This window comes from Ambystoma mexicanum, chromosome 3p (assembly GCF_040938575.1).
Source record: "Ambystoma mexicanum isolate Mex_15411 chromosome 3p, UKY_AmexF1_1, whole genome shotgun sequence".
Taxonomy (NCBI): Eukaryota; Metazoa; Chordata; class Amphibia; order Caudata; family Ambystomatidae; genus Ambystoma; species Ambystoma mexicanum.
This window is the reverse complement of record NC_090925.1, coordinates 2,744,738-2,765,368: the sequence shown is the minus strand read 5'-3', so window position 1 is coordinate 2,765,368 and position 20,631 is coordinate 2,744,738. Positions and strand designations below refer to the sequence as shown.

General features: G+C 46.4%; 1 protein-coding gene across 5 annotated transcripts in view; it reads left to right on the top strand.

Moving 5' to 3' along the window:
- LOC138580058 (uncharacterized) overlaps window positions 1–20,631 on the top strand; it is a 387,791-nt gene that overhangs the window by 288,906 nt on the left and 78,254 nt on the right. For all 5 annotated transcript variants that reach the window (XM_069650297.1, XM_069650295.1, XM_069650298.1 and 2 more), the window contains 2 exons: window positions 17,759–17,919; window positions 20,298–20,450. In XM_069650297.1, coding sequence (XP_069506398.1) covers window positions 17,759–17,919; window positions 20,298–20,450 — 314 coding nt within the window. The remainder of the gene's footprint in view (window positions 1–17,758; window positions 17,920–20,297; window positions 20,451–20,631) is intronic.

Genomic DNA, 20,631 nt, shown 5'->3' with positions numbered 1-20,631 from the left:
TGAGAAAAATCAATGCTCTCCTGCCCTGCAGTTTTACAGCTGAAGGAGTGCAGTCCTCCACAATGAAAGGACCATTGAATCTTGGCTCATCCCACTTTTTCCTCGTATGGTTCTTTACGAGTACAGAGTCTCCTGGGAAAATGAGTGGAACAAGTAGACCTTGAACTGCGTCTGTTTCAGTGTCTCCTGCTGGGCTGCACCCTTTTCATCACTGCTGCAGTTGGTCTGAAATTACAGTAAGGCTGGATGTCATGCAGTTCAGATATTTGCTAATTTCGGTTCCTAGGATCTCTTGGGTTGACTGGGCATCACATCTAGCTCTGTCTCATGGGGTTAGGGGAGTATTCATTCTCCTTCCTGTGACTATCTCGTGCGGCGTAAGATGATGGTCGGAGCCTGGTTGGCTCTGAAGCGCATACAATGCCAGTGGATGGCAGTGCAACCATCCCCTCTTTAACAAGCCATTGAGCCTCTCACAAACACCATTACCTTCCGGATGATACGCTGACAAGAACTTGTGCTTTATACCAAGCAACCAGCTAATCTGCTCAAATACTGTATTTACAAAATGAGCCCTGTTATCTGATCTCATCTCATCACTTCACACACACCCCATCTAGGGAACACTTCCCTCACTAGGAATTTGGCCGCACAGGTAGCGTCTGGGTGTGTACATGGACCTGCTTCTATCCATCTAGAGAATGGATGCACCACTACAATTAAGTATCTGTACCCGTTACACACTTGAATCATGTCGACATAGTCGATATGTAAGTGCTGAAAAGGCCCATTTGGCCAGGGAATGACTCCTCTCACTACTTCTAACGTGTGCCCAGCAGTGAATTGCTGGCAGATTATGCAGTTCACCATAAAGAATGCAACATGCTCAGCTAAATTCGGTATAAACCAGTCTTCCGCAAGCGTTGCACCTAGATTCTCTTTTGACATGTGTAATGGGTAATGCAATTGCTCCAATGCTATTTTTCAGTAGGGCTACAGGCATTCCTGGTTTACCAGTACTGTTTTGCCACCACAATCCATCAGAGGGGTTTAAAGAACACCCTCAACTTTTCCATAGGTTCTTCTCATCCTGGGGTGCCACCCCTTTAAGCTCCATTAATTGTGTCTGCCCCAGATTATTATAGGCTTCGGGTATGGTACGTGCCACCATAATTCTCTCATGGGTACATGCCACTTCCATCATCGTCTCACTTTTGGAGGCCTTAGGCTTGGCTTCCGTGTCTGCTGAGTGGTTTCTCTTTGACACAAAATCTGTCCCTTTAGTGTGGGTGGCGCGTTTCACAACCGCTATGCTCACTGGGATCTGTAGTGCCTTAATCAGCCTGTCCAATAAAGCTGCATGCTGCACTGGTGTGCCGTCTGCTCAGAGGTAGCCCCTCCTTTTCCAGTGCGCTAGCCCTGCGTGCACTGTGGACGTCACATAGGCGGAGTCACTGTACACCGTAACTTCCTGGTCTGCGTGATTTTCAATGGCGAGTATCCACGCCAATAATTCTGCAGCCTGCGCTGAATAATGAGATGGTATTCGTGCACTGACGAGTACTTGAAATTCTCTGTTTGCTATGTGTTTCATCACAGCGACGCCTGTATATCTTTGTCCGTCTTCTTGGTCGATTCTCGAAGAACCATCAATGAAAATGATCTCTCCTCCCACAAGGGCATTTTCTTTCAACCTGGGGGATTTCATCATAGAATTCTTCATAGTTTGCACATTCATGTTTCGGCTCTCCTTCAGTGACTGGCTCAGCTACAAACGTAACTGGGTTCACTGTTTTCCATCGAACTATTTTGATCGATGGATTCGATATAATCATAGGCAGAAGCTCTTTGCGATGTCAATGCGCCCTTTGGTTTCTCTAAAATGGCGAATAATGAGTGTTCGATGTATAACATCATAGAACATCCCATTATAATGGTTGTTGCTTTCTCTATGGCAAACGCTGCGGCAGCTAAGCTTTGTTCGCATGGGAAGTGGCCTCTCATTACTGGGTCCAGGTTCGCACTGTAATTTGCCAGGGGCTTGTACCCCAACAAGGTTTTCTGCGCGAGCACTGCCGTCATAACGCTGCCATCTATGTGCGAGAACAGGTAGAATTCCGCTGCACAATTAGGAATCCCGAGAACCGGAGCCGTACAAATCGCTCTCTGGAGTTCTGCAAAACCCTTTGTCCATTGCCTCAGTCCATTCGATCTGTTCCTTTGTTGCTTGGGCCTTCTTTAGGGCCTGGAGTAAAGGCTTGGTATATGAGCTGTATTCGAAGACCCATGCTCTAACATAGTTGCACAGGCCTAAAAAGCTCTGCATTTGCTTTATCGTGATTGGCTTAGCCGTGTTCATGATGGCTTCAGCCCTTTCTGGGGTCACCTTTTTCCCTTCATGTGAAATTAGCTGGCCTATGTACAGTACCTCCTTTTGACAGTATTGTAGCTTTTCCTTGTCAACCTTATATCCTTTCTCAGCTAGTATAGTCAGTAGCTGAACAGAATTGCACCTGCATTGCTCCTCTGTAGCACTGCAGATTAAGAAGTCGTCCACATACTGCAAGACAACACTTTCTAATGCAATATTGCTTAGGTCCGTCTTTAGGACTCTGTTAAAAATGGACGGGGACTCACAGTACCCCTGTGGCAACCTTGTGCTTTTCAGACGCATTTGCCTGAACATAAAAGACGTCAGATCTTGTCAGTCAAAGTGCAACGGGATTGAGAAAAAGGTGTTTTTGAAGTCAATCACTGTGAAATATTTTGCCTCGATGGGTATATTACATAAGATTGTAGACGGGTTATGGACTAGAGGGAACTCTGCTTCAACAATATTGTTTAATGCTCTTAAATCTTGGATTAAACGCCAAGACCCTCCCTTTGATTTCTTGACGGGATAAATCACCGTATTACAGGGTGACTCTGATGCCACTAAGATGCCCTGATCCATCATGGCGGAAATTGTCTTCGCGATCCCTTCATCCGCCTCTTTGGACATGGGATATTTTGTCGTGCTCTCTGTAAAATTGCTCCTGGTTTCAGGTTAATTTTCACTTCTCCCACCCCCTTCAGGAGGCCCACGTCATATGGTCCTGTAGTCCATACTGAGACAGGCCATGTCATCATCAAAGTATTCCGGACGTATCAGTGCCAACATCATTTTCTGAGGCACTTCTCTTTTGATCATTTTTACCCAAAGTATGAGACTCACTTCCACCCTTGTCTCTTCTGAGCCTGGTTGTTCTTCGAGCAGATCATCATTGGTGACATCAATCACTCGATACCCTTCTTTAATGGCGATAATTGCGCACCATTATCTGCCTCATCATCGTAGCCTTCAACCAATACTACTTTCCCTCGCACTGCTGCGGTATGTATCATCAAGGGAAATACTTGTCCCTCTTCTTCATGCATAGGTATTCTTGGTCTGAAAAGAAATTCATCAGGGGCTCTCATAGTTTTTTCTGCGAGGCCTGGTGACCCTGCCATAAGCACACGCATGCCATATGTGAACATTTCTGGCTCTAATGGTATAGCTCTCATGGCTATATGTCCTGAGTACGCCCTGATCATTTCGCACACGTTTGAATAATGCATTTATGGAGTGTATCATACTATGCCCTCCTCCGTGAATGAGATCGTCATGTTCAATTTTGTCATTAAGTCTCGACCCAAAATGTTTACTGGGGGTCTGACGTGAATATAATAAAGGTACATTCATTTCACAATCCCCTATGGAGACTGGGAGTGCGTCTGTAAAGGGAACTCGACTGTGAGCTCCTGTAAAACTCTGACTATCTATGGCCTCGCCGGATAAGGAAAACTTGCCTTCTCGTATGCACAAGCGTATTGCACCCATGTCAACTAAGAAGGAATATTCTTTACCCCCTATGACGACATTCACCCTAGGTTCCCTATTAGGTTCTGGTGTCACTGATAGGATAGAGCACATCAGGGTTCCCAAGTGAGCTATCCTAGTTCATATATAAGTTCGGCCCACTGTACACTTGTGGATTCTCTTCATTCCGTGGGCTGCCTTCCCTTCCGGAGTTTATGCCCCGAGACATTTGCGGTGGTGCCTATTGAAATGGCCCTTGTGGAAAATTCCCCATGTTTGGGGGTTGAACCACTTGCTGTGCACCCTGCTGCTGGCCTGGTGCTTGCTGCTGCACTGTGATTTTGTGCATTGCCCTGTTGTGAGATCGCAGGTGGATTCGCTGTGCCTGCTCCCATTTCTTAGCCATTCGGCCATGCGCTTTGGCTTCTGCATGTGCGCGCTAAATGCCCCATCATTCCACACAGTCAACATACTGGGGGTGGTCAGATTGTTTGTCCGTTTGACATATCTAGGCTGCCTGTTTGCATGTTTTGAAAGCCTCCTTGATTACTGTTGAAACCTCCCTGAATGCTCTGCCATCCTCTCCCTCTAAATCCTCTTCCCCTTGGGTATTGTCCTACGTTACTCTGGTTATTCTGCTGTGGGCTAGCCCCCTGTTGTAAGTTCTGCTCATCTGGGCTAGTTAGCATGGCTCCTTCAAGAGCATGTTTTGATCATTTCTTTTGCACCAGCTTTGCTTCCTTGCCCTTTCGAGTTGCCTCCTTTTTCCGATTCTTTTCTTGTAACAATCTTCAGTAATAAGCGATAGTTAACTGTATTTCAGCCCAAGGTTTAGCCTCAACCCCTACCAATTTCTTGAGTTGTTTCTGCACTGGTTCTGGCAACCCTGGGCATGAAATGTGGTAAAAACCAGTATAGATTTTGTCCAAATGTATGCGTTTTGAGCACCCATGCGTCTTGGAAATTCTGGATATAAATCAACGGATCTTCTGACTCCTTTATTTTCTGCGTCATTATAGCTCCCATATCCTAAGTGTCTGTGTAAAGCACTTGTAGCGCTTTCCATACAGCTGCTCTGCAATTATTAAATGGCACTCCGTCATGTGCAGTGTTAATTATTGTTACGCCAGGGTACCCTGCCCGTGTCCACACCTCATCTGCTCTCTCACCAAGTATGGCGATCAAGAGACCTTTAATGTCCCCTATAGCTAATGTGACACCTTGTGTCATCTTTTCTAACTCGTTTATCCACTTCCCTGCTCCCGATGTCAACATTGGAAGCTTGTTTTTCAAATTTTCTCGATCCATGTGTGGCCATGGAATATATTGCGGTCTTGCGCCCCCCTTTTCTAATAGTGGAAATTGGAATCTACAGCCTTCTTCCCCCCCATAGCTCTCCTGTCTACTGCTAATATTCCCGCATCGCCATCTGCCTGGCAAAGTCCTCAACCTGTCTGCATAGGCGGGTACCCCCCTCTGACCATGGGGTGTCCCTTCATGCTGGTGGGATTGCGTGGCAGACTCTGATATCCTAGGCATGGACTCACCCGCGTCTGACCATCTTACCCCATTGTCCCTAGAGAGCTGCTTTTCACGCCGTCTCCCTTCTTTATTTGTCTTGTACTCAGTCTCCTCTCCGGAGTCGGACACTGATTGTTCCCAATTCATGCAACTCCTTCTGTCATCATCGTTTTTACTGATTTCCAGTCTGTCTAAGGACAGTCTCCTGCTCCCACTACTTCAGGTGACATCCTCAGTGTCATAAAGCTGAGTTCTCTCCAGGTGCTCGTCATCCCTTTCCCCTTGGGATATTTGTTCTAGCCCCATTTCATCATATATCTTATCAATCGTTTCCCCAATGCTTCTGGTGTCAAAGTCATCTTCAATATATGCCCTGGTCATGCATGGTACTGAGTCGTACGCAGGAAAAAATTCTTCAATGTCTTCCCATTCTACTACAGGATTGGGTTTTTTAACTTCCCGCTCCAGATATTCGAGATTGCATGCCCTCTGTCTACTCTTACGTTCAATATCATCATCGAATTCTTTGCGCTTCCTCGCCTCTTCTCTGACCTTATCTTCTTCCCTTCTCCTTTCATTTCTACGTTCATCTGCCCTTCGAACGTCCTCATCCTTTCGTCTCCTTATCATTTTTTCACGTACCCTTTGCTCTTCTTCCAACCTTAGCTTTTTCTGTCTGTATTGGTCATAGGCTGCTTTCTGCTTGCGATAGAGCTGCTTTTCTTGCTCCTCGCGATATAGCTGTTCTCGTCGCAACCTATCTTTCCTTCTTATCCTTTCTTCCGTTGCCTCATTTTCCTTCTCCTTCTCCCTTCGTTGTGCCTCATCTGACTTCTCTTTAGGTCTCACATCATCACTTCCTTTTCCATCGAGTTTCAACAATATCTGTCCTCACATCCATTGATCTTCTGCGAATGCTATCTCATCAGTTCTGCTTTCACCTCCTTTCCATTTCTTTCCTGATCTCTCCTTATCAAGAGATGCACTAATCTGTGACTGATCCTTTCTCTCATCATCGCGCATCTCCTTGTCCCTCGGGACTGCAGAGGTAAGATCCTTCCTGATCCTTCCCTTTATTTTCGTCACTACTGTACGTAGGTGACTCGTATGCGGGGTTGCTATACCCTGTGGCTGCCTTAAGCTCTCTTAATGGGTAGAGTCCCTCAGGCTTACTTCCCTCGGTTTCTGTTTCAGGCGGGGTAGGTGGCGGGGTAGGCGTCTCACCCCCCTCCGTGCATACATTTAATATCCAGTCTGCCGGTGGCTCTTCTTCCTTCGACTGTTCGAACATTTTCAAAAGTTCTTGAACAGCAAGGCGTTTCTCTACTTTCTTGCCTGTATATGTGGCATGCAAGTAGATCGTCATATGCTGTAAGACGGCTTTAGATAAAGACCCATTTTGTGGCTACGGCATAAACATCTTGTGGCTGGTGCCCTTAACCCACTCATTGCTGTATTTCTTAAGCTTGGGTGCATGTTTCGGCATTTTTTTACATAGGTATGCTAATGGAGTAATGTCTTCCATGTTTAAATCTGTCTCTAACAATACCTCCATGCAACTTTAACACTCCCAACAATATGAGCGAGCACCAAATACCGCAAGCTCCTATTCAATCTTTTTCCGACGAAACTTTTTATCACCAGTTTACTTCAAGAACATCAATTCATGTGCGATTCCCTCTTAACTATAGAATCGCGTAAAACCCCTACTTCATTTCAAACAACAAGGAGACAAATTTTCTTACATGTGACATACGACAGAACACGTACAACAGAAATCTGACAGACTAAACAAACACCAGCTGGGCACAAATATCTCTGCCTCTAATTTGTACCCCGACATGGAGTTTAAACAAACCCCTTTTACGACGTCATTAAACGTGGTAGTAGTCTAGTCGTCCCCTATTATGTGGGCTCCGAGTTCACATTTCTTCTGACCGCTATATTAAAGCGCAGGAATAAGGCGTATCCTCTCATAATCTCAGGTGTCCGCCTTGGTATTCTCTCTGTTCTCGGTTATCTAACCTGGTATTCTCTCTCTTTATTCCATTATTTTCGAGTATATATATATATATTTTGTTTTCTCAACCTCGTTCTGTTACCTTTTCCCTTACTTGTTTTAATGCCTAATGACATTTGCCAAAGCATGCCATTTTTGTTTCACTCACCGCTCTCATTGTTCCTCTTTGGATCCTCGGGATCACCGCCTCCGTTTCGCCTCTTTTAGTCTTTCGCCTGTTACGCTGCCCGTAGGAATGGAAGGGTTATGTTTATAAAAAGGGTCCCTTCAGACCCACTGCAGTTTTCTGGACAGATTTAAACTATCATTGTCCACGGGAAGCTTCACAGTCTACTCGGCCAAATGGCGAAGGAATGGTGATATTGCCGAAGACCTAGGGTTACTTTGTGTCGACGGTCAATAGGTGTCTTATTTTAATCAATAATCAATAAATGATGGTCAAAAACCATCCGCTGCTACCAAGTGTACAGGAGGGAAAAGCGACCTCTGACGGGCCCATGGGATCAGAGCTCACCTTTGAGTACTTTAAGACGAGATAGCTGCACCATGAGGTGGATGGGGTGTGGGATTCTCTTACTCCAACACCAATCAATAAGGACAACTCAATGGTTTGGCAAATGGAAGTCTGTTTAATAACAAGTACAAAAAACGGGGAAACAATAAAAAATCATCAGTGATGCGATCACCCGTCTCGCTTCAACTCCCCAAAATCTTCATTCAGTCAGCAATAGTTATAGCACATTCTCATCATCATTGACATGTAACACTCAAGTTTGTCAGGCATTTCTATTGGTTAAAGAGAAAACTTAAGTATAGGTACTAAATCTGTATATGGTGGCTAATTCTTATCTGGTGGGCATCTAAACCCATCCCTCTTCATAATTTGTGTCAGACATCACTAAAGGTATGACATCTCATTGGTTCTACTAGCTATAGGAACCTTGATTATTTGGTCCATTGTGATTGGGTGGGTTACACCCCTAGGCATTAATCTCCACTTTAGCAGCATGCAGAATGATCACCCAGATGCGGTGTGCCCCAAGATTCACCCTGCCTCCCTTCCATCAATCAGTACCGTTAGGGCTATGTGTCAATTAGTTGGCAGAGGAGGGCCTCGAAACTTCTTATCAGGAGAAGTTATGGCATCCTCTGGGTTTGGATGATATCAGACATGGGTACCTCTTCACGCTTGGCTGGTCACGTGTCCGTACACTGTGAATCTGCTTCATTTTCCCTCTATTTGCGTATTTGATTCTCTTTGGCCTCGCTACCTGCCTGGGCCTCTTTATCTCGACCTTCACGGGGCAGGCTGCTATGCTCTGAAGTTTCGTTTCTTTGAAGTTGCTGCTCTCCTCCCTTCCGTAGGTTGACCTCGAATTCCCAGGCATGAGCTGCTTCTTGCTAAGTTTCGATTCCGCTCTTTTGTCTGGCTTTGTGCTGTTATATGAATCCTGGCTTGTTTGTCCCCTACCATTCTGGGCTTAATTCTGCTTTTGTAAAATGGAGTTGCACTTGTATAACGTGCTTCTTTGAGGTAGATATATAGTTGGCGCTTGCCGCTCTATTCTTCTACTAAGCATAGCAAGCAGTACCGTTTCCTTAGCTTCTTGCGTTCCAAGCCTATTTACAGGCATGTAGCCAGTTGCATATTTTGCCTCTTGCTTTATGGTTGTTTCTTTAAAGATCAGCATTGTTTCTCCTTTTAAGTCCTCTACCTCTTTATTCATATAATTTCATCATTGTTTGTCATCCTTTGGTTGCTATTTCGTTCATCTGTAGATCTGTCCAGGCCCTTGTGTTGTCAGCATTCACCTTCGATTAAGGCCCTTTGGGTCACTTCGGGTACAGTTTGTAAGTAGTCTTCATTTCGTGTTAGCTGTTGGTGCTGTTGTCTCAATGGGTACTGTGCTGCCCATGGTTGTCTGGTTATTGGCACTTCAACAGGTATTGCTCTTCTGATGGGCACTGGGCAGAGCCCCAGTGTTGCTCTCTGTTGGTTTATTTGCTCCTCATACGTCGCATATCTCGGCGAGTATGATCCTGGTATTTCAAAATGGGTGGCTGGAGTGTAGGCCATATCTGGGACCGCCTCTACAGGTGTTTATTGAGCAATAAATGCAGGTTGGAAAAACGCCAAATCTATACCTAAATCTAAAATGGCAGCAAGCATGGACCATAAAATGAAAAATAAGGCAGTCCTAGTAGCGTTGTGTCATAATGGGGCCTATGCTAAGAAAAACCTATTGCCAATTCCTTACAACTAATTACAGAATGAGTGTGGGATAGGGTATTCAAAATAAAGGAAACAGTGTTCAAATAATAAGTCAGGATGGGATTGCCATGAGGTCTCCCTTCCACGTGTTTTTAGCAAGGGACAAGGTGGAACTTTGGCTTTCTCAGCACAAGCCGACAGTTCCGTTCCAGCTATCGGGTTCTTCGAGGATAAAGTCTCATTGCATTAAAAAGTCTCTTGCCTTTGAGGCCTGGTGTATCCAACAAATCAACAAACACAAAGTTCTGATTCACATATTCTTTGGGTGATGGCTTCACCCCTGGGTCCCTCTCTTTTGGCGCAAACCCCTCAGTAAATGTATTCCACAAATTTGCAAGACACTTCGATTCTCAGTGAACTTTGGGTGACAGCTTTCCACCCCTGGATCTCCCTCGACTGGGCTCAGATCCCAAATGACAAGGGGGACACTTTCCCTCTCCTTGTTTTGCAATACTTATTTCTTTCACAAATCTTAATGTCGTTTTAAACAATTCTTTTAATTAACTTTTGGGTGGTGACTTTCCACCCCTGGATCTCCCTCCTTCGGGCTCAGACCCCTTTCAAATGTCAGCTTCCCTCTTCCGGGTTCACTATGGCTTTTCTTAGTTTCAGAAAAAAGTTTATTGTGCACAACCTTCTGCCGGGTTCATTCCTGTCAACACTCTGTTCATAGGGACTTTAGGCTTCGCCCCTTTTCGTTAGCCTTTCTCAGCCGGGCTCACTCTTGCTATTCTTTTTAGGAAATACAGTTCACATACTAATGTTCACATGAAGGATTCACTTCCCTTAGTTTTCACTGTTCTCTGTCAGTACAGAGGATTTTATGAGACCCCTGTATGACCGCTTTGACTGCTTTTCGGCCAAAGGACTTTTGGTATGGTAATCTAATTATCCTTGGGTAATTGCACAGAGTTTCCTGTGTCAACACCCACGTGGTGCCAGACTCATCTGTATCTGGTTTTCCCCCCTCTTTCTCAATAGTGTCCTTTTGCTTTCAAAGTTCAATTTAGCTCTTGCTACTTTTTCTTCAACACAGTTCAGTTTCTTATCGACTCTCCCCTCAACTGACCGGCTGTGATGAACTGCTTGACTTTGGAGTCATGGTTGGTACCACTGAGACACAGGTCTCTCCCCAACATGGCTATCACTGGAGGAGGGTCTCGTACTGTAGACATCTTCTGCAACACACCTTTGTCCGTGGTCTTATGTTTCCATCTGCAGAGGTTTCACAGGCTTGGACTGGAAAGGGCAAGGTCACTTCTATCCTTGTCACCCTCTCTGTATTCGCTTTCTTTCAACTACTATTTCCTTGCTGAGTTAGCCTTCACGTCGTGTGGTCTGCCTTGCTCGTCTTGTGCTCTCTTGCTCCACCTTTTATCCATGTGGGAAAAGGAAAAGCTTGTCAGGTGTGTGTGGTTCTGGTCAATTGCCTGACTTTGCCTGACCCTTTGGTTCAATCAGTTCAGGTAAAGTTTTATTGTCAGTCCGACGTTTGTCGTGACGGGAGAAAGTGGAGAAGGGGGTTGTGAGATTTTCCAGATATCCCATGGGATAGGGAGGAGAAACTGTGTTGTACAAAATTATAACTTTAGAATGATGGGGTTTGGTAAATTCAGACGGGTAAGATTTGTAAGGGGGTGGATGCACTCCTGCCGCAAACCCGTAGTGTACAGATGGGGTTTGTGAGCCTACCCCCACGGTCCACCCTTACGCTATAGACGTATTAGGGTGAAACATGCCTAGCAAACTTACGCGACCATCAGTCATGTCCCAGGATTTTAATTTATTCCGTATCACAGTCCTGTTAACCTTGTCAAAGGCCCCACGGAAGTCATTACTTGTGACATAGACCTGCATTCCTGTCTCCATAGTGTGATCTTGTGCTAACCTACAAATTTGACCATTCCGAGAAGTACCTTGGTGGCGATGAAATCCAGCTTGACATTTTGAGAGCCTGTTTGTATCTAGGGCCCATTGTTGAAGACGACGTAGTGTATGCACTATAAGAAATGCAAATACGTAGCTACTTACGTCAAAGAAGATGCTGGGCTGGAAATTCCCTGGGTCACCGCTATTGCCTTTCTTTTATAAATTGCTACAATGTACAAGGTATAGCATGATGCAGGGATACTGTGGTTGCAATTTATGTTATTAAATATAGTGTTAAATATTTCACCCAAAGCCATACGATCTCTTTTTAGTGTAGAATTGGATAACCCGCCTGGACCCGGAGCATAGGTATTATTTAATTTGTGGATTAAATCAATGACGTCGTAAAGGGGGTAGGAGAACCGCCAGTGGCTCTTGTTCAATTGGGAATATTTATGGGGTTCCTCTGAAGGTATGGCAGACACAGTTCACACAAGATCGTCTCCCAAATAGTTGGTTATGTTTGGGAGGTCCAGTCAAAATGGACCAATCTCCAAAAGAATGAGCAGATTTTGCATCACTAAAGCTAGCCTACGCTGGCTTATCCCTAAGAGGTCTGTGGCATACGCCGGCTTATCCTTAAGAGGTTTGTAACCTATGCTGGTTTATCCCTAAGAGGTCTGTGGCATACGCCGGCTTATCCTTAAGAGGTTTGTAACCTATGCTGGTTTATCCCTAAGAGGTCTGTGGCATATGCTGGCTCATCCCTAAAAGGTCTGTAGCATACGCCGGTCTATCCCTTAGAGGTCTGTAGCATACGCCGGTTTATCCCTAAGAGGTCTGTAGCATATGCCGGTTTATCCCTAAGAGGTCTGTAGCATACGCCAGTTTATCCCTAGCAGGTCTGTAGCATACGCCGGTTTATCCCTAAGAGGTCTGTTGCATAAGTCGGTTTATCCCTAGCAGGTCTGTAGAATACGCCGGTTTATCCCTAAGAGGTCTGTAGCATACGTCAGTTTATCCCTAGCAGGTCTGTAGAATACGCCTGTTTATCCCTAAGAGGTGTGTAGCATATGCTGGTTCATCCCTAAGAGGTCTGTAGCCTATGCTGGTTTATCCCTAGCAGGTCTGTAGCATACGCTGGCTTATCCCTAGCAGGTCTGTAGCATATGCTGGCTTATCCCTAGCAGGTCTGTAGCATATGCTGGCTCATCCCTAGGAGGTCTGTAGCATTTACTGGCTTATCCCTAGCATGTTTGTAGCACACGCTGGCTTATCCCTAGCAGATTTGTAGCACACGCTGGCTTATCCCTAGCAGGTTTGTAGCATACGCTGGTTTATCCCTAAGAGGTCTGTAGCATACGCTGGCTTATCCCTAAGAGGTCTGTAGCATTTACTCGCTTATCCCTAAGAGGTCTATAGCATTTACTGGCTTATCCCTAGCAGGTCTGTAGCATACTCTGGCTTATCCCTAAGAGGTCTGTAGCATACTCTGGCTTATCCCTAAGAGGTCTGTAGCATATGCTGGTTTATCCCTAAGAGGTCTGTAGCATACGCTGGCTTATCCCTAAGAGGTCTGTAGCATTTACTCGCTTATCCCTAAGAGGTCTACAGCATTTACTGGCTTATCCCTAGCAGGTCTGTAGCATACGCTGGCTTATCCCTAGCAGGTGTGTCGCATACTCTTGCTTATCCCTAGCAGGTCTGTAGCATACGCTGGTTTATCCCTAAGAGGTCTGTAGCATACGCTGGCTTATCCCTAAGAGGTCTGTAGCATGCACCTGCTTATCCCTAAGAGGTCTGTAGCACACGCTGGCTCATCCCTAAGAGGTCTGTAGCCCATGCTGGCTCATCCCTAAGAGGTCTGTAGCCCATGCTGGCTCATCCCTAAGAGGTCTGTAGCATAGGCTGGCTTATTCCTAAGAGGTCTGTAGCATACTCTGGCTTATCCCTAGCAGGTCTGTAGCATACTCTGGCTTATCCCTAGCAGGTCTGTAGCATACTGTGGCTTATCCCTAGCAGGTCTGTAGCATACTGTGGCTTATCCCTAAGAGGTCTGTAGCATACGCTGGTTTATCCCTAAGAGGTCTGTAGCATACACTGGCTTATCCCTAAGAGGTCTGTAGCATACACTGGCTTATCCCTAAGAGGTCTGTAGCACACGCTGGCTCATCCCTAAGAGGTCTGTAGCCCATGCTGGCTCATCCCTAAGAGGTCTGTAGCCCATGCTGGCTCATCCCTAAGAGGTCTGTAGCCCATGCTGGCTCATCCCTAAGAGGTCTGTAGCCCATGGTGGCTCATCCCTAAGAGGTCTGTAGCCTACGCTGGTTTATCCCTAAAAGGTCTGTTGCCTATGCTGGTTTATCCCTAAGAGGTCTGTAGCATACTCTGGCTCATCCCTAGCAGGTCTGTAGCATACGCTGGCTTATCCCTAGCAGGTCTGTAGCATACACTGGCTTATCCCCAAGAGGTCTGTAGCATACGCTGGCTTATCCCTAGCAGGTCTGTAGCATACACTGGCTTATCCCCAAGAGGTCTGTAGCATACTCTGGCTTATCCCTAGCAGGTCTGTAGCATACTCTGGCTTATCCCTAGCAGGTCTGTAGCATACACTGGTTTATCCCTAAGAGGTCTGTAGCATTTACTGGCTTATCCCTAGCAGGTCTGTAGCATACTCTGGCTTATATCTAGCAGGTCTGTAGCATACACTGGCTTATCCCTAGCAGGTCTGTAGCATACACTGGTTTATCCCTAAGAGGTCTGTAGCATTTACTGGCTTATCCCTAGCAGGTCTGTAGCATAATCTGGCTTATCCCTAGCAGGTCTGTAGCATACTCTGGCTTATCCCTAGCAGGTCTGTAGCATACTCTGGCATATCCCTAGCAGGTCTGTAGCATACACTGGTTTATCCCTAAGAGGTCTGTAGCATAATCTGGCTTATCCCTAGCAGGTCTGTAGCATACTCTGGCTTATCCCTAGCAGGTCTGTAGCATACTCTGGCTTATCCCTAGCAGGTCTGTAGCATACTCTGGCTCATCCCTAAGAGCTCTGTAGCATACGCTGGTTTATACCTAGCAGGTCTGTAGCATACACTGGCTTATCCACCGGAGGTCTGTAGCATACTCTGGCTCATCCCTAAGAGCTCTGTAGCATACGCTGGTTTATCCCTAAGAGGTCTGTTGCATACGCTGGTTTATCCCTAAGAGGTCTGTTGCATATGCTGGCTTATCCCTAGCAAGTGTGTAGCATACACTGTTTAATCCATATGGGGTCTGTAGCCTTTGTGGCTATCCATAGCAGGTGTTTGTGGTGCTGTAACCACATTTTTAAATTTAATTTAAGCACATTCTTTTTAAGAATAAAGTTCTTTTTGTGATTGTGATATTGGTTGCCCATGCTCAACCTTACACAAGATGAAAAAAAGTCAAATTACAAATTCACAACCATATTTCATATACACTTTACAAAAAATGAAAAATGTCCTAAATAACTGTAATAACATGAATGCAATATAATGCCCTTCAAATAGAGAAAAGAATACTAAGAACACATTACCAGCTTAGCTGAAGCAAGCCTGCTTGATGTAAGACCTAGGCTTCTCTGCTCCTCCGGCGCCCTGTGGCGTCTCCGCAGCACTTGCAGTTCCCCATTGGGGCGCATCTTCCCCCAACCACATAGGCCACCTGCTTGGCCTGCCTGGGCTTTTGCTTCTCTGCTCACGGGTCCTCTAGGGAGGGCCTCTCTTCCCTTCCAGGTTTCCTCTTCTGATTGGGAAGAACCCATTCAAAACTGGTGTCGGGGAAACACTAGACCATCCATGCAAGTTCTCATGAGTGCTCTCCATGCTTCCACACTTCTTCGTCCCAGTATTGATCTTGAGGTACTCCAGTGCGTCAATTGGTCTCTCCCTCATCTCAGTACTTCAGGGATACATGTCCCTTGATGAGTCCACACTCTTCCTCATCCCTGTACTTCCTACATTGATGGTATGACAAAAACATATACCAACACCTGGGAAAGGGCGGGGGTAGGAAAGTGTGTTAGGGTTTGGTGGGCTATGGGGATACCATGTTCTCCTCAGGTCATCACTAATCCCACAGGGGGATTCCCTTCCCATGAGACCCACCCGCTGAGTACCACCCCCAGGGGAACTATTGCCAGGGAGCCCCTTACCTCCCTGGCCTCATGAGAAGGGGCTCCCCCCTAGGGGAGAAGTGAGGATATCTGGGGATTTGTCACAGTACCCTCTGGTAAGGGGAATTGAACTTTGATCATGATGTAGAAAAAAAAACAACTGCTTCAGTGGCTCCGGCGTTGTGTGTGACGTATAACGAATGCCATCAATGGAATGGAACCGCATGATTATATCCTATTAGACTGCTGATGTTGAATGCACCAAAAAAGATGAGATTTAGATGAAAACCGAGCGAAATGCTGTTTGACCTGCCAAATGGATAATAAACAAAGCCGTGAATAATCAGAAATCCAATCAATTCTGCTCAATAGTCTCTCCTCTATATGGTGACAAAATAAGAGTGGTGGGGGAAGATAAAACCCGATGCCTAAGAGGGCTTAACCTTGGTCCACCAACGTTCTCGGGAACGATGGGTATGTGAATCCCTCTGTGTTGGGAAGGACGCTTAAGTCGCACTTTCCTCCTCGTGTTGCGCCGGGTTATGTTGTAAATGCGTGTAATGTAAATGCGTGTAATGTAAATGCGTGTAATGTAAATGAGTATGATGCCAATTCAGGCGCTTCAAGGCCCGTTGAATTACAAGGAACCACCTAGTGCCGAAATGATGATCAGCGTCTTGGAAGGCTAGGTCAGCAAGCATCTGCCATACATTTTGGCCACAATAGTGGCAACATGTGTTCGTGAGATGTCTGTTTTGGTTGGTGAGATGTCTGTTTCAGAAGATTAAAGAAGAGCATTATCCAGGAATGCTGCTCTCATTTTCAGTATTGAACCCATAGGCGTTTTCTGGTTCCAAAATATCTCCATTTCTTTTTCTAGCATCAGGGTTGTCTTCTGTGGCGCTGTGCATTCCATGAAAGGTACCAAAAAAGGCCAGCCAGTATTTGATATGTTACGTGTCTTCTGGGAGTTTGGAGTCCGTCTTTCTCTAGGTTATAGAGGAGATTTTCTGCCATTTCTGACCAACTGAAACATGCCATTGGCCGGGGCCAAGGAACAAGAACCCAGGTGAATGTAGACGTCCAAACAAGGCGGCTGGAACCTTTGAATGGAGGGAGGTTACAGGGGTTGGAGGCAACTGCATCATGGCAGGGCTAGAACAGAGCCGCAGGTGATATTTCTAGGGCAACAGTCTTATTTATCCATCACAGCAAGTTCTGGATCCTGCTTCATTTGGAGACCTGTTCACCTGCATTTCCTGAAAACTATAGACAACAGACGGTGGTGACACGTTCGGTTTCATTCAGGCTGGAGACGAGCAATTAGGATAATCCCTCCTAGACAATCCTATTTATATGAATGACAGCAATGAAAATAGGCAAGATAAGGTAATGTAACAAAAAAAGTTAAACGCATCAATGTAATCTTTCACTGACTCAAACAGGTCCGCTTGCTCCTTCACAATGGCTGCCGCTGTTTCATCTCTTTCGCCAGTCTGCATTCATTGTTCATCACTGACTTGCTCCTTCACAATGGCTGCCGCTGTTTCATCTCTTTCGCCAGTCTGCATTCATTGTTCATCACTGACTTGCTCCTTCAAAATGGCTGCCGCTGTTTCATCTCTTTCACCAGTCTGCATTCAGTATTTATCCCAGAGCAACTGACTGGCACCAGGACCTCTCTCTAATATGCATCTTCAAGGGCTCTACCAAAGAACTTATATGCACTGCCTCCAAACCTAAAAAAAAATACATCTATCTAAATGTAGCCTAATGGGTGGATGCTTTAAATAAGGTTTCCTCTTCTGTAATAGCAGAGCAGACTGAAAACAGTGGCTTGTATGGTTGTCCAGAGCAATGCTATTAAGATTAATTCAAAATCTTCCATCAATCTTCGGTTTTGTTTTAGTCTCACATGGGCCACTGTCTTCTCTCTACATATCTGTTTTGTTTATCTCTACCTCTGTTTCTTTGTTCGGGGGATTCTTTGCAACCAATGGCACAGGTGACATGAATGTCTTGCTCCTCAGTTATTTTTCCCCACCCCTGGGTACCAAGGCTCACCTTCACACCTCGCCCCTCTCATTCCATCCAACCTTAGGCCAAGTTTGAACTGATCATGTCCGAGGCCTCCTACTTGCGTAGTCTGAACATCGCAGTGGACCATTTCCAACACTCGCAAGAACTCCAGGGAGTCCTGACCAACCAGGAGAGGCAATGGCTGTTCTCGCGGCTCCAGGAAGTGCGTGATGTCAGCTCCAAGTAAGTGCAATGGAAAGAGAGGGGCAGCGGCTGCTCAGGGTTGTCTGGTGCTTCAAGCGATGGGATTACCTGCCTGACGGGTTCATAGGGGAGGTGGCAAGAGAGGAGGAATGGCTACTCGTGGGAGTCTGATACTACAAGGGATGGGATTACTAGCCCGATGGGCACATGAGAGATGCAGAAAGATATAGCAGCATTGGAAGTGTACTTTGATGTGCTGCAGTCTGCGTGGCCTGGGTGCTGGATGCTGATCTGCAGTCTGCGTGGTCTGGTTGCTGGATGCTGTCGGTCTGCGTGGTCTGGTTGCTGGATGCTGATCTGCAGTCTGCGTGGTCTAGTTGCTGGATGCTGATCTGCAGTCTGCGTGGTCTAGTTGCTGGATGCTGATCTGCAGTCTGCGTGGTCTGGTTGCTGGATGCTGATCTGCAGTCTGCGTGGTCTGGTTGCTGGATGCTGATCAGTCTGCGTGGTCTGGTTGCTGGATGCTGGTCAGTCTGCGTGGTCTGGTTGCTGGATGCTGATCTGCAGTCTGCGTGGTCTGGTTGCTGGATGCTGATCTGCAGTCTGCGTGGTCTGGTTGCTGATCAGTCTGCGTGGTCTGGTTGCTGGATGCTGGTCAGTCTGCGTGGTCTGGTTGCTGGATGCTGATCTGCAGTCTGCGTGGTCTGGGGACTGGCTGCTAATGTACAGTCTTTCCAGATGTTGTGTTTTGTTCGTCCTCCTTGTTTCGGCAAATCGAGTGCTAGGAATACAAGCAGGTTTTTTTCTGAAAGTGTGTGTGAAGCTACTATTTTTCCCTCACGTCTTCTTTTTTTTAATTTGTATTTTCTTTAATATTCCCAGCACATTTACGGCACCCTCTTGCTCACGCCCCCACTTCTAACACACCTTCCCTTTTTTTTCTCAGTCCATGGGGAAGCCCAGAACGCTGTCCCAGAATCGCTGCTGTTCCCAGGTGATCTGCTTACATTAAGTGATCAGATACCCTTTCTGAGTCTGGCAGATTCCAGAAGACTTCTGTGCCGCTCCTGGCAGCAGAGGCAGGGGGTGCGAGGGCTCTGTTAGTGGTAAATATGCATACTGCCCTTTCAGGGGTCTCCATTTGTGGTTAATGAATGCAGAAGAACTACCACCCCCTTCCTGTCTTCCCTTCCCTGTCTTCCCTTCCTTGCCCTCCTCTTCCTCACACTCCCAACCACTTTCCACAGTCATGCCACCCCCTAACCTCCCACAAGGCTCAGACTCGACTACACTGTACCCTCAAGGTGGAATGTTGCGCTGATTTCTGTTCACACCTGACCTGCAGGAGCCCTCGAAAGGTGTGGTTTTCGCGGGTGAATGCATGCCCACATAAGGAATTCCTGGGTCATAAAGACCAGGGGGAAGGCCAACAGACAAAATGGCCAAAGGAGAAGAGAGAAGACCTTGTGGCAAGGCCATGGCGGACACTAGCCACAGTCATGAGCCAGACGCGCAGTAAGCACAGTATGGCTTGGTAAAATGGTGTAGAAATACATGAAAGGCTTCTGCTGCCACCGGTCTACTCCTAGGCACATTGTCCAGTTAACCAAACATCCTTAATGGATGTCTAGAGCCTGAAAACCCAAGGACTCCATTGTGTGGTACAGTAATGAACTTTGCACATTGAAATACAGTTTCCAAAAATGGCAACAAAGTCATAAGACTAAGAGAAACAGTTTCCCAGTACTGACGGCCTGAAGGACGTGTCAGTTTCCCCGTGAAGATGAGCGGAAGCCCAGAGGAGTGCACCTCAAGGCTGTGCTCCACTGGCAAAAGTCAGGAATGGAGGCTGAAACAGGAGCAAAAGTTTTTTTGGGGGGGGTCCACAAATATAGAGGCAAAATGGAAGTTAGTGAAATGTTCCTAAACAAAGATGGTGCTATTTGATGTCTGTTGGCTGCATATTGAGAGTTTGTTAATGGTGCTGGTTGTCTGTTGGCTGCTCTTTGAGGGTTTGTTAATGGTGCTGACGGTCTGTTGGCTGCACTTTGAGGGTTTGTTAATGGTGCTGACGGTCTGTTGGCTGCACTTTGAGGGTTTGTTAATGGTGCTGACTGTCTGGCTGCTCTTTGAGGTTTTGTTAATGGTGCTGACTGTCTTTTGGCTGCTCTTTGAGGGTTTGTTAATGGTGCTGACTGTCCTTTGGCTGCTCGTTGAGGGTTTGTTAATGGTGCTGACTGTCTTTTAGCTGCTCGTTGAGGGTTTGTTAATGGTGCTGACTGTCTTTTGGCTGCTCTTTGAGGGTTTGTTAGTGGTGCTGATTGTCAGAGCAATCCGTGTGCCTCATTGATGCTTGGTGATGGGCCCATGCTGCTATGCGATGTAGACCTAACGCTTCTCCCTCTTGCATCTGACAGCTTTCTCTTCGACCTGGAAGAGAAATTTGAGGACAACATGTACACCTTTAATGTCTGTGATGTGGTGCTGAGCCATGCACCTGAGATCCAGAAGGTGTATGTTCCCTACGTAACCAACCAGTCGTACCAGGATCAGACATTCCAGCGACTTCTGTAAGTACCTAGAGCTACCAGAGGGGAGGGTAATGGGTAGGAAGCTGGGCCCTTGAACTATGAACTGGAGGAGTGCACCACTGCACGATTCTGGCAACCATGCCTGGGCTGAGGGGCTCTAAACCAAACCTGCGCAGAAGGACCAGCCACTGCCTGGCATTGGACCCTTCCCACGAGGAGC